Source organism: Scyliorhinus canicula, chromosome 1 (assembly GCF_902713615.1).
Source record: "Scyliorhinus canicula chromosome 1, sScyCan1.1, whole genome shotgun sequence".
Classification (NCBI taxonomy): Eukaryota; Metazoa; Chordata; class Chondrichthyes; order Carcharhiniformes; family Scyliorhinidae; genus Scyliorhinus; species Scyliorhinus canicula.
The window spans coordinates 65,136,457-65,150,549 of NC_052146.1; the positions used below are offsets into that span (position 1 = coordinate 65,136,457).

The window sequence follows — 14,093 nt, forward strand, 5'->3', positions numbered from 1 at the left end:
AAATAGGTTGTCCGGTAACTCTTACACCCTGCAGCTGAGAGTAGGCTGCTTGTGAATATAGAAGGTTGTTTTATGGAAAAGAAAGTTGATTTGATTGAGATAAAACGTGATGTGGAACCCCTGTCCTTCCCCTCTTGACGAAGTAGGCTCTTCATAGGAAAACATAAAATTCTGTATATGCGTGTCAACTAACTGGCAAATGCCAAGGTTGAATTCTGGTTCAGGAGAGGCAAGAATCAAATCAGATAGGCCACCTGCCCATGAAACTTTTAAAAATTGCCCGGGTTGAGTTCCAATACAGTACGTGGTGTTATGTAACAGCACTTTTAGCATAATAGCATAAGTGCTTCACAGCTCCAGGGTCCCAGGTTCGATTCCCGGCTGGGTCACTGTCTGTGCGGAGTCTGCACGTCCTCCCCGTGTGTGCGTGGGTTTCCTCCGGGTGCTCCGGTTTCCTCCCACAGTCCAAAGATGTGCGGATTAGGTGGATTGGCCATGCTAAATTGCCCGTAGTGTCCTAAAAAGTAAGGTTAAGGGGGGGGGGTTGTTGGGTTACGGGTATAGGGTGCATACGTGGGTTTGAGTAGGGTGATCATGGCTCGGCACAACATCGAGGGCCGAAGGGCCTGTTCTGTGCTGTACTGTTCTAAATCTTCTAAATCTAAGCACTGGGTTCTTTGTTGCATCATACAACAGTGTTATTAGCAAGAGCACCTATTGGATTGATTCAATAAATTAAGTTGTAAATTATCTTTGCATAGTTCAGAATAAAATCCCATCCCTTTTACCTGGTTGTTTCAGGACCAACTCCCTGTGATTGGGGAGCTACATTGCTTTGAATTGGCTACTCTTGCGACTTAATGATCTTCATTAAAAAGACAAGACTCCAGCAATGACATTACAGCGTGCGTTTGTATAGTGCCTTATGTCCCTAAGCTGCCTCAGAGGAACATAATCAGACAAAACTTGATATTGAGCCAAATTGCACAAATTAGGGCAGGGTATCTTAAATTCTTTGTTAAAGAGGTCGATTTTAAGGAGGATTAAAAAAAAATTTTTTTTAGAGTACCCAATTTTTTTTTTTCCAATTAAGGGGCAATTTAGCGTGGCCAATCCACCTAACCTGCACATCTTTGGGTTGAGTGGGTGAAACTCCTGCAGCCACGAGGAGAATGTGCAAACGCCACACGGACAATGGGCTGGGATTGAACCTGGGACCTCGGCGCCATGAGGCAGCAGTGCTAACCACTGCACCACCGTGCTGCCCTATGTCTTTAAATAGGAAAAAAGAGAATTGGGTACTCTAAACCTATGTTTAAAAAAAAAACAATTATTAATGGGGATGAGCTCTGGATTGTTCTGCTGAGGAACTGCCACAGGCACGGAAGGGCCGAAAGGCCATCTGGGTTTGTATGGTGCTGTGGTTTCTACAACAACATTCCAGACATTGAAGGCAAGGTCTGGGGTTAGTTTTAAGACTGTTTCACAATCCCTTCTGTCCACTCCACCCCATGGATTATTGGGAACTGCTCTCAAGGCATTCTTGGGCATGGATCTCCCACTCTGCGTTAGTGGACCTTGGTTGGGGGGCTGGGCACAGTATGGTGAAGTTAGAATGGGATTGGCAGAGAGAGGGCACAGTTAGCCTCTGAGCCTCTAGGTTGGAGAGAAAAAAGGGTACCCATAGTGTATTGCTGTCCAGTGAATCCTGTTGGAAAGTAGATGTTGGGCTGAGGACGATAATTTTACGCTCATCCCACTACCTCAACCCAATAATAACCCGGTCGTTCTCTCTGCTAATGCTCACATGTGAAGAACCAGAGGGCACATTTGTGAACTTACCTATTGGGTACGAGGGGAGGGATAAAAGCAGCTTCTGTTCATTTTACATTGCAGAGGATGCTGCATAAAGCTGACATCAGGTTACATTAGCCAAGAACTGGATTGCATTAGCTTGATTCCATTTATTTTGCTGACAGAAAGTAACTTGCATTCCTTGGGGCATCCTCTTGCTTTGCAGAATGATCCTTACAGCAACTCACAACTGGAAGTTTAATTTTTTGTTGTGTTTTCCTCCCATGCAGATTGATCCTAAAGTGGCTTTTCCACGTAGAGCACAGCCGAAGGTAAGAGCCTTGTCAGCGCTGGCTTGCTTTCTTACTCTATATGTATTTTTTTTCTTCTGTCCTTGTTTAGAGACTATAATGAAGGGACTGGGTGAATATTGATCGGGTTTCCAAATGTCTGTTTTTTTCCCAACTACGAAAGGATTGTGTTGACCCAACAGCTGCAAGGCCTAAATGGGGTGAAACATGGTTGTCAGTGGGTATAATCTTCATTCCCTTCTCTTCCCCTTGTCCCTCTTCTACTTTTCTCCTTTTTCTATTCTGGGGTATGATCCCGTTGTCACCCCTAAGTGGCACTCATTGTCTGTGAACCTTCAGTGTGCATCACCGTGGGAGGCATCGCACCTGAGGTCTGTGGAGTTGCCCTATCATCGCCAAATTCTCCCCCCTCTTCCCCCCCCCCCCCCCCCGGAGGCATTGACTGCACCGAAGACGGCCTCAACTACCAAGTTGGAACCCATGATCTTCATTTTCTAAATTGTCCACTACTTTCATCAAGGGAACCACTGAAGCAGGAGTGATCCAAGGTGAGCTGTGATTAGATATAGGAAATGCTCGGCAGATCTGGCAGCATCTAGAGTGAGAATCCAAGCGAACGTTTCGGGTCAATGACGTTTCATCACTAGCTGCATCGAACTAGTCGGACGAAAGACCAAAAACAGAATCCAAGGAGACTACTACTCTGGTGTGGCACACAATTGATAACTGCTTTCCCCAGTGCAGAAATAGGTTAATAATTCCTTCTGCAGCAAGGTAACAGAAGGTAGGCTGCTTAAGCTTGGGCTTCATGCTAAAGGGAAAGAGTTGATGCCAATTAGCAGGTCAGTAACATAATGATTAATTGAGCCAATGTGATGTCTATATTCTTGGTCTATTGATGGCTACTTTTTTTGAAAACCGCTGTTCAACTTGTTCAAGTGGCTCAGTGAGTGAAGGTGCTGCATGGTGAGGTCCTGAGCATAACTTCTTTTTTTAAAAATTTAGAATACCCAATTTTTTCCAATTAAGGGGCAATTTAGTGTGGCCATTCCACCTAGCCTGTATATCTTTGGGTTGTGGGGCTGAGTCCCACGCAGTCACAGGGAACTCCACACAGACAGTGACCTAGGGTTGGTCTCGAACCCTGGTCCTCGGTGCCGTGAGGCAGCAGTGCTAACTAGGTGTTGAGCATTTTGAATTTATTTTAATATATTTTATTCCAAACATTCAAAGGTACAAAAACATTAATAAATCAAAGAACATTCACCACAGCTCGCAGTTTGTGCAAGCTTTTCACGCCCCCCCCCATGAATATTTCCTCAAACATTGTCATGAACAGTCCCCGCTCCATCTCAAAGCCCTCCGCTGATCCCCTCAGTTCACACTTAATCTTTTCCAGCTGGAGAAAGTCATATGGTTCCCCCAAGCCGGGTTGCCACTCATGATGGTGTTCTCGTCCGCCATTCCAGCAGAATCCTTCCGCGGACAACAAGAGAGGCGAAGGCCATAACGTCGGCCCTCCTCCCCTCCAACAGCTGCGGCATTTCCGATACCCCAAAAATTGCCACCGTAGGATCCGGCCTGGCCTCTATCCCCACAGTCTTCGATAATGTCCCAAACAACCCCTCCCAGTATCTCCACCCTCTCTCAGTCCCAGAACATATGCGCATGATTTGCTGGTCCTTGGCCACACTTGTCCCCAACCCCCTGGAAGAACCTATTCATCCTCGCCCGAGTCATATGCACCCTATGCATCACCTTAAACTGAATCAAACTCTCACTTGCACACGAGGAGATCAAATTCACCCTACGCATCACCTCACTCCACACTCTCCATCCTATCTCTCTCTTTTCTCTCTTCCACCCCCACCCCCCAGCTCCTCATCCCATTTTTCCTTAATTCTCACCACCTGTGCTCCCCCCAGCCACCCATATATATATCCCCAATCCTACCCGCCCCTTCCACATCTGGTTCCAGGGTAGCACAGTGGTTAGCGCAGTTGTGTCACAGATCCAGGGTCCCAGGCTCGATTCCCGGCTTAGGTCACTGTCTATGCGGAGTTTGCACGTTCTCCCCGTGTGTGCGTGGGTTTCCTTCCGGGTGCTCCGGTTTTCTCCCACAGTCCAAAGATGTGCAGGTTAGGTGGATTGGCTATGCTAAATTGTCCTTAGTGTCCAAAAACAGTTAGGTGGGATTACGGGGATAGGGTGGAGGTGTGAGCTTAGGTAGTGTGCTCTTTCCAAGGGCTGGTGCAGACTATATGGGCCAAATGACTTCCTCCTGCACGGTAAATTCTATGAATAAGGTATACTTTAGCAGCTTGGGAAGCTCTCCATTCCTTCCGTGCAAAGTCCCTCACTTGCATGTACCTGAATTTGCTTCCCTTCGGAAGCTCCACTCTCTCCCACAGCTCCTCCAGACTTGCAAACCTCTCCTCCAGGTATAGATCCCTCGCCCTCACCAGCCCACCTCTCTCCGCTTCCTACACATGCCATCTGTCTCCCCTGACTTAAACCCGTGGTTTCCCACGCAGTGGTGTTAGCACCAATATCCGTTCCATCCCAAAGTGTCTCCCTCAACTGGTTCCACACCCAAATTGTGGACTGTACGATTGGGCGTTCCGTGTACCTCCTCGATGCCAGCAGAAGTGCCGTTGTCAACATGGCCCTCGGGGTGGACCCCATACAGGACTCCCCTTCCATTCTAACCCCTCTCCTTCACATCACCGGCTTACCACCTCTGCATTTGCCATCCAATAGTAGTGCAACAGATTTGGTATTGCCAACCCCCCTTTCTGCCTCTGTGGCAGGGCCCTCTTCACCCTAGATACTTCCCCTGCCTATATAAACTCCAAAATTGCTGCATCCAGTTTTGAGAAAAAAACATTCAAAATCTGGAAATTGTCTGGAATACAAACAGGGAATCTTGGCTGAACGTTCATTTTTACCACCTGGACCCTCCCCTCAAGTCCCCCATAATCTCCTCCGCCAACTTTGTTAGGTTCCATTTGTGCATTGTCACACACTCCGTCACCTGAACCCCCAAATACCTAAACCTGTCCCTGGCTACCCTAAATGGCAACACCGATTGGCTACCCGACCCTGTCGCATTCACTGAAAACACCTCGCTCTTTCTGACATTCAGCTTATAGCCCGAGAAGGTACCGATCGTCTCTATAATTCTCCCCAGACTCTTTAATGGGACTGATATGAACAGCAGCAGGTTGTCTGCGACACCGTGTTCCCTACTCCCACTCACAATACCCTACCACTCTACTGACCCCTGAAAGGCCACTGCGAAGGGCTCTATCGACAGTGCGAACAACAGAAGCGACAGCGGGCACTCCTGTCTCCTTCCCCTATGCAATCCGAAGCTCCGTGAACTCATCTTATTTGTCTGTAGACTCACCACCGGGGCCACGCACAGCAGAGGCACCCACGCCACAAACCTTCCCAAAACCTCAAACGGGTACCGCTTTCTCAGCGTCCATAGGGACCACTACGTCTGGTACCCTTGGCCTTTGGGGTCATGATCACATTTAATAACCGCCTAATGTTACTGGAAAGCTGCCTTCCCTTCACAAAACAAGTTTGGTCCTCTGCAACAATGGAATGCATCCCCTCATCCTCCCCGCCACTAACTTGGCCAACAGTTTCACATCAGTGTTTAACAGTGATGTGGGCCCGTATGACCCACATGCCAACGGGACTGTCCCCTTCTTCAGGATTAGCGTGGTCGACGCCTGGGCTAGTGTTTCCTGTAGCTCCCTCTTCTCCAGCGCCTCGTTAAACTTCCCCAATAGATGTGCTGCCAACTCAGTCGCAAACTCGTTATTGAACGCGGCCGGGTAACCGTCCGGCCCCGGGGCCTACCCCGACTTCATCCCTTTTATACTATTCATCACCTCCCAGCCTAAGTGGCTCCTCCAGTGCCTGCCTCTTCTCAGCCTTGGGAATTCCAGCTCATTGAAAAACCGCCCCAAATCCCCTTCCTCACCACCTGGATCAGCGCTATATAACTTCTCATAGTACTCCCGTTAATCTTTCCCAACTCTGACACTACCTCCCTCTTCCCTGTCCGTACTCTCAGGATTTCGCTAGATGTAGCCTGCCTCCGTACTTGATGGGCGAGCATATAGCTCGCTTTCTCTCCTTATTCATACTGCACCCCTGCTCCTGCCTCAAACTAAGTCTAACCTCCCAGCCAGTGCGGTGCATTTTCACAACAAAAAAGTCAATTCTGGAGTATACCTTGTCCATGTGCAAGAAGAAGGGGTATTCTCTCTCTCCTGGGTTCCTAAACCTCAATGGATCTACCATTCCCATCCTCCCCATAAACCCTCCTAGCTCGTTCGCCATTCTGAACCTTTTCATTAACTTGGTACTTGACCTGTCCACTCTAGGTTCCATCACACAATTAGTGGCAGGCAGTTGCTCCCTTGCGAACTTATTGCCCCTTAGCGAACAACCACAACCGCAAAATCACCCCACCCCCGAGAAAAGCCCCCACATCACCTGCATCTTTCGAACTCTATTGTTCCAGCCCCTCCATCTCCTATCAACGTTCAATTCTCCCCCAATTTATGGTCTTTAATGAAGGCATTGGCTTCCGCTGGCATTTCAAAATAGTATTCCAACCTTCAAAAGTCACCCATAGTTTCGCCAGGTACGGTACCAGTACCCCAAACCGGATCTGCCTTTGGTAGAGACTGCTTAGGCTTTGTTGAACCCGACTCGCCTTTTTGCAGGCTCCGCTCCAATGTCCTGATAGATTCGGACCCTGTTCCGCTCCCATTCGCAGTTCAGCTTCTCCCTGGCCCACTGCAGGATCTTCTTCCCAAACTTATGGAGCCTTGCAATCACTTCCCGTGGTGTCTCCCCGGCTCTTGGCTTCTGCCTTGGAGACCGTTGCTGCTTGTCCACCTGCGGGGCCTTGTCCAGCACCCCCTCCGCCACCAGACCCGCCAGCATCCTTGAGATATATCTTGTGGCATGTGTGCTTTCCACACACACTGGCAAGCCAACGAAGGTTCTGCCTTCTGTATCTGTTCTCCTGCTACTCTACCTTTTCCCTTGGAGACTTGCAAAAGACCCCCAGGAGCACCATCTCCGCCTCCAATCCCACCACCTGATCACTATGGTCGGACGTCACTTTCTCCATCTCTCGGATCTACGACCCCTGTGCCTCCAGGCACTTCTCTACTCTCTGCATTGAGCTTTTCAAGGGTGCTACCTCGCCCTTGATGGCCTTCGATCAATTTTCCTGCATCTCTTTTCGTTGCTGGCGGAACTCCCCCCTAATAAAGCCCATCAACTGCACCATGTGGGGTTTTCCAACTTGTGACAACCCTGTCCCCATCTCCATCTTCCCAATTGCTGCTGCGCGACAGGTCTTTTCCAGTTCCTTGGCCAGGTCTTTAACCTTCTTCTTGGTCTGATATCGAGCAGACATGCCACTCTTGGGGGGAATTTCTCTTCCACATCTTCAGCTACGTTTTCCTGTCAAAATTACCCTGCTTTTGGGTAAAAGGAGCTCAAATCAACATCTTTGAACAGATGTGTGCGACCACTCACTCCATGGCCGCCACTGGAAGTCCAGGTGCTGAATATCTGACCAGAGTGCTTCTTGGCTCGATGGTATACGGTACAATATTAATTAGTATGTCAGAAATGGTCTGCTTTCCTGACTACTTATGATTCATGGTTACGTGCAACTTATAAAACTCGCTCAGAAAGCAAAGCATAATAAGAAAAAATTGAAGTTCAGGATTAAGATCGTCGGATTTTAAGTTACAACCCAAAAGGTACGTGATGTGAGCTTCTAGCAGTTGTCATGGAAGCTGTGTTGGGAGGTCTATGGGGACGGATGCCAAGTGGGCACAGGATAATCGTCAGCTGTGATTCTTCTATGACCATATAACCCTGGGACGAGGGTATCTGCAATGCTCTTGACAACCCCAATGGATGGGGAATTCACGAGCTGGTGATTTTCCAGAAGGATACTCTGGCCTAGGTTGAGGGAGGCCTGTCAATGTTTGTGGAAATGTTCCTCCGTCAGCATCAGTCAACATTTTGAGGAATAACTAATTTGATCAGATAGGTTCTATTCCTTTTCCCCACTTCACCAATACAGCAGAGCATGCTATTTGACAGCTGAATTTAATTACAAACTGGAATTGGTGTTCCCCAGTAAATATTCTCTTCCCTTGCCTGAGTTTAGTCGCTGTTTATTAACTTTTTGTGTCATACATAATAGAGGCAGGTGCAGTTGGCCAGTAAAACCTGGCTTTGCGGCACGGCTATTTTCCTGGTGGATCTACTGGCACCCAAAGCAGTTGTGGCAGGAGTGTGGAAGCAGCCCATGAGGCATTTGGAGCAGCAAGTTTATAGAAAAAAAACATTGCAATTTCAAAAGATAAATATTTGAAATGATCTGCTGGGTCTATTGGTAGAGATCAGATCCTGGCGGTATTAGATGGGTGATAATGGGCTGGCAACATGTTTGACATCGCTCCTGATTTTACTTTTCCAGTGGACCAGACAAAATGTAGCTGGATGATGGACGGAAAAAGTTATTGAATATGGAGTGAACATTAATTGTACGAAAGGGCCCTTTCTCACCATTGATTTTTCTACATACTAATTTACGAAACATGCAAGATGTCTGAGGTTATGGAAATGTGATGTTGGTTTTAAAAGGCCCCCCTGGCATTGTGTTCAGTGTGAGTTGGCACTGTGTGCTATTTCATTCTAAGACTGGTTGCCACTTGCATTGAGACCTGGCTGACTTGGGAAGGGCTTGTGTAATTAAATTTTCTCATTTTGTTTCCAGTCAAATTGCATTTGAGTTTGTTTGCTTTGCTGCTCTGTAGGGACCCTCTCTCTACCTTAATATGCTGGTGGCTAATTGCTGATAAGCGTTTTTAGGAAGCTGCTTACGAGTTCCTTGTGACATGTCACCCATATTAAAGTGGTGGCTTAGCTGCCACAGCTGTGTGGCTGAACACCAAGAATTTTCTACTTTATTCTTCTGTTGCGCACCAGGAGAGGGCCATTTTCAATACATCACAGTTTTTAAAGGGGAGGATGGTACGGGGGAACCACTTCAGGGATCAGGCTCATCAATTCCACAGGAAGACCAATGACACAGGACACACTTGTAGTGGGACCTGTGCCTAACATTTTGCTCCGTCTCTACCTCCAATAACTATCTGGGCCTGTCCTCTCTTTCAGCATTGCTCTGCAAATGTTTCTTTCTCCAGTATTTATTCAGTTCTGTTTTGAAAGTTACTGAATCTGCTTCTATCTTCTTCTCTGAGAGTGCATTTCAGATTATAGCTCACAGTGCAAATGGTGACAATACAATTCCTGATCTCTATGCTTTTCACCAGACAGTTTTTCATAATTTGGTAATAAAATTACATATTTGCTGAAGACGTTGTAATAAAAGCTGCTACTTGTTGACATCTGAAAGATACTCCTGCTTGCTAGTACATTGAGTAACTATGCTATACAAACATTGATTAGATACCCTGTCTCCAACAACATTGTATCCCCCTTTTTCATTGGCTTCACCACTGATGGTTATGGGTTCAGCTGCCAGGCTTCTACGCTCTAGAATTCCTCCCTCCCCTGAACATCTTTGCCTCTGTCCACCGTTCCTCCGTTTAAGGTGCTTCTTAAAGCTTTTGCTAATCTTTTTGTCTTCTGCAACAATGTTTAAGGACATTGGAGTGTTTTAGCATCTTGCTGGCTTCAGTTAGGGGACTTAAAAAAAATAAAAATTTAGAGTACCCATTTTTCTTTTTCCAATTCAAGGGGCAGTTTAGCGTGGCCAACTCACATACCCTGCACATCTTTTTGGGTTGTGGGGTGAGACCCATGCAGACACTGGGGGAATGTGCAAACTCCACACGGACAGTGACCGGGGCCGGGATTGAACCCAGGTCCTCGGTGCTGTGAGGCAGCAGTGCTAACCACTGCACCACCACCCAGGGGGCTTTTAGGATTGCTACTGCGGTTGCTTATTGCATCCTTGGGTTAGAGAGTCGAACATGAGTTCAGATTCCTTTTGGATTGCAGCTCAGCATTCCCTGCTGGAAGCGTGCATGCATGGGTGTTGCATGAGGACAGGTGGAGCTCTGCCCTGATGCCACCTGTGGTTGAGCAGTGAGCCAGTGCTAGGTTGAGGGAATCAGTGATCAGGTGGAGTGACTGCTATATCTTTCTTTTAAGTTAGAGTACCCAATTTTTGTACAATTAAGGGGCAATTTAGTGTGGCCAATCCACCTACCCTGCACATCTTTGGGTTGTGAGGGCAAAACCCATGCAAACACGGGGAGAATGTGCACTCTCCACGTGGACAGTGACCCAGAGCCGGGATCGAACTTGGGACCTCGGCGCCACCGTTCTGCCTCTACGTGTCTGCTATATGAAGGCATTGGTGGATGCTGAAGCCCTCTGAGCTAGCTGATCCTGGGGTGGGTGTGGTACAGGGGTGTAGTCTAGTCCTGAAGGAAAGGGATTTATACAACATCTTTCACATCCTCAACATCCCAAAATGTCCTACAACCAATGAATTCGTTTTGTAATAGGAGCAGGGATAAACCATACAGCCTTTTGTGCCAGCTCCATCATTCCGCAAGGTCATGATTGGCCTTCCACTTTCCCGTCCTATTCCCATCCTATTCCCATATTCCTTGCATCCTGAAGATTCCAAACATTTCTTGATCTCAGCTTTGAATGTGCACAATGACTGCATCCACAGCCTTCTGGAGTAGAAAGTTCCAAAGATGCAAAGCCTTCTGAGTGGTGAAATACCTCTGTCATGTAGACAAACCCAAGGGCATCACTGTGGCGCAGTGCTTTGCATTGCTGCCTCAGCAAGGTGCAGTGCTGGTGGGAAGGAGAAGGGGTAGACTGGGTCAGGATGGAGGAGGAATCCTAGTAAGGGGTCTAGTTTGAGGGCAATGGTGATGGCAGCATTGCCAATGTCTTCGAGTAGGCATTCAGGGAGCCCAGTCCACAGTGTAGGCATTCAGGGAGCCCAGTCCATAGAGAAGATATGGAATCAGTTGAGGAGGCATTTTAGGATGGAAGGGTGCTAACGGTGCTGTGCGAGAATCATGGGTTGGAGCCGGGGTGGGGGGGGGGGGGAATGATGGTTGGTGTGTACAGGAGGTGGAGGGAAGTGGGGCTGGTCAAGGTGAGGGATTTGTATTTGGTGGAAGGGTTCGCCTGTCTGGAGGAGCTAAGGGAGAGGATAGAACTGCCAAGGGGTAGTGAGTTCAGGTATCTGCAGGGTAGGGACTTTGCGCAAAAGGTCTGGAGGGGGTTCCATAGGTTGCCGGGATACACCCTGATGGAGCGACTGCTGATTCCGGATGTGGAAGGGGAGAGAAGAATTTGGGATATATACAAGTGGCTGGGTGAGCAGGGAGAGGAGCGGGTGGTGAAGATCACAGAAATGGGAAGCCGAGTTGGGAGGGGAGATCAATTGGGGAGTATGGAGTGAGGCACTGCGTCGGGTAAACGGGACCTCCTTTTGTGCAAGGATGAGCCAGATACAGTTTAAGGTGGTGCACAGGGTGCATATGACTTGGGTGAGAATGAATGGGTTCTTTCTGGGGGTAGCAGACGAGTGTGAGAGGTATGGGCAGGGCCAGCGAATCACGCGCACAGGTTTAGGCGTTGTGAAAAATTGGGAAGATTCTGGGCGGGAGTGTTCCCGGTCTTAGCCAGGGTAGTGGTGGAGGACCCGGACCCTTTGGTGGCAACATTTGGGGTTTCTGAGAAGTCGATGTTCATGGAGAGGAGGAAGGCCGATGACATGGCCTTCACCTCTCTGACTGCACGGCGACGAATTTTGCTGGAGTGGCGGTCGGCATCGCCACTGGGGGTAGCGGCATGGTTGGGTGACCTGTACGACTTCCTGCGGTTGGAGAAGATAAAGTATGAGTTAAGGGGCTCAGCAGGAGGGGGTTTGAGAAAAGGTGGGGCTGTTTGTGACCGTGTTTGTGGAGCCGTTCATCGTAGAGGGAGGGGGGGTGTGAAAAAGGGGAAACATCTGTATAAACTGTACAGTTGATTGTTGGGAAGTATGTTTCCTAGGGTGTTTATTTGCCGTCACCTGTTTTAATATAAGTTTGTAATAAAATACATTTAAAAAAAAAGCATTGCAGCCTCACGGCACCGAGGTCCCAGGTTCAGTCCCAGCGCTAGGCCACTGTCCGTGTGGAGTTTGCACATTCTTCCAGTGTCTGCGTGGGTTTCATCCCCGCAACCCAAAGATGTGCAGGGTAGGTGGATTGGCCATGCTAACATTGCCCCTTAATTGGAAAAATTAATTGGGTACTCTAAATTTATTTTAAAAAATGTAGGCAAACTCAGTGGCTAATATGTACAATGCTTAAAAAAAAAATCACAAACAACCGTGATAGCTGTTGTAGTAATAACAGAAAATGCTGGAAAGACTCGGTAGGTCTGGAGACACCTGGCGAGATAAATGGAGTTAACATTTTGACATTGTTTCTTTTTTTTTGTATTGGTTGAAGTATAAATGTTGGCCAGGACAAACCTGTCTTTTGAAATAATTCCATGGCATCTTTCACATTCTGCTTCCTCACTACTGCACTGAAATGACGGACGCAATTGCGCTCGAGTATCGCGAATGGGGCGTGAATTCATAGCCTGCAGACTTTGGCTGACATTTTCAGAACATGATAGAAGATTGATGAGAAAAGAGGAGGGTTGGAGGGCTGGGTTTGTGGGCAGGGGGAAGCTAGGCTGAAATTCAGAGCCCCGATGTTTATTTAATTTATTTTATATATAAATTTAGAGTACCCAATTATTTTTTTTTCCAATCGAGGGGTAATTTAGTGTGGCCAATCCACCTAACCTGCACATCTTTGGGTTGTGGGGGTGGGACCCACGCAGACACAGGGACAATGCGCAAACTCCACACAGACAGTGACCCAGGGCCGGGATTCGAACCCGGGTCTTGAGCGCCGTAGAGAGCAGTGCTTACCATTGGGCCACCGTGCCGCCCTTTCCCGATGTTTATTTTAAATTGTTTCTCACTTTTTAGCCAAGTATACTCGAGTCCAGATTCACATTGAAGGTGATCCGATAGGAGAACCTCTAAATTTAACCGTGGCCTACAGGCATATGGCATCATGAGACAAGTACTTCAACAGTAGTAGATAATGGCCTTCACAAGCTGCTATGCAGCTGCTCGTGCAGTCAGTTGAACTGGTGAGGGACTTGCAATTGGACATCACCGCTAAGTCTGACCCTGTTATCAGCCACCATTGTGCATCCGCCAGTTGCACATTTTAACCGCATGCTCTGGTAAATAAATTTGTTGAATTCCTTATTGGATTTATTTGTGACCAAGTTCTACCCCCTGGTTTTGGTCACCCCACAACTTGGGAATAGTTTCTTTATATCTACTCCATTAAGCTTTTCATTATCTTAAAGGCTCCGGTAGATCACTTTTCAGCCTTCTGTTTTTTAAGAAATGAACCCCAGCCTGTTCAATCTGTGCTAATGTTTATAACCTCACTGTTTTGGTGTTATCCGTGTCAATCTTTATTGCACCATCCCCAATGTTTCTATGTTATATTCTTTTCACTCTGTATGGTGCATTGTCCGAGCCCCTTGCCTCTCCCATCGGGTCCATGGAGGAGTGGAAGAGGGATCTAGGGGATGACAGAGGGTGGAGTTGGGGTCATGGTGGAGTGAAGTGGGATAGTCCTGGATGTGGTGTGGGTGCAGTCACTCGGTAAGAAAATGAAGGGACGAAATGGAAGCTTTAATGCTGTTCAAATGTTGGTCCCTCTTTGGGTGTTGGCTGGCAGAGCCCTTAGAATTTGGAGTTCATCTACAACGTATCAGTCATCGCTGCTGAGAGTGATCTCTGCCATTGTTCTTTACAATGCATAGAATAGAGGGCCAGCTGATCCTACAAGTTCACAGGGTGGCAAGTAC

General features: G+C 47.7%; 1 protein-coding gene across 2 annotated transcripts in view; it reads left to right on the forward strand.

Moving 5' to 3' along the window:
• The window catches only part of msi1b (musashi RNA binding protein 1b), a 195,606-nt gene that overhangs the window by 14,039 nt on the left and 167,474 nt on the right, over window positions 1-14,093 (forward strand). For both annotated transcript variants that reach the window (XM_038791971.1, XM_038791964.1), the window contains exon 5: window positions 2,085-2,126. In XM_038791971.1, coding sequence (XP_038647899.1) covers window positions 2,085-2,126 — 42 coding nt within the window. The remainder of the gene's footprint in view (window positions 1-2,084; window positions 2,127-14,093) is intronic.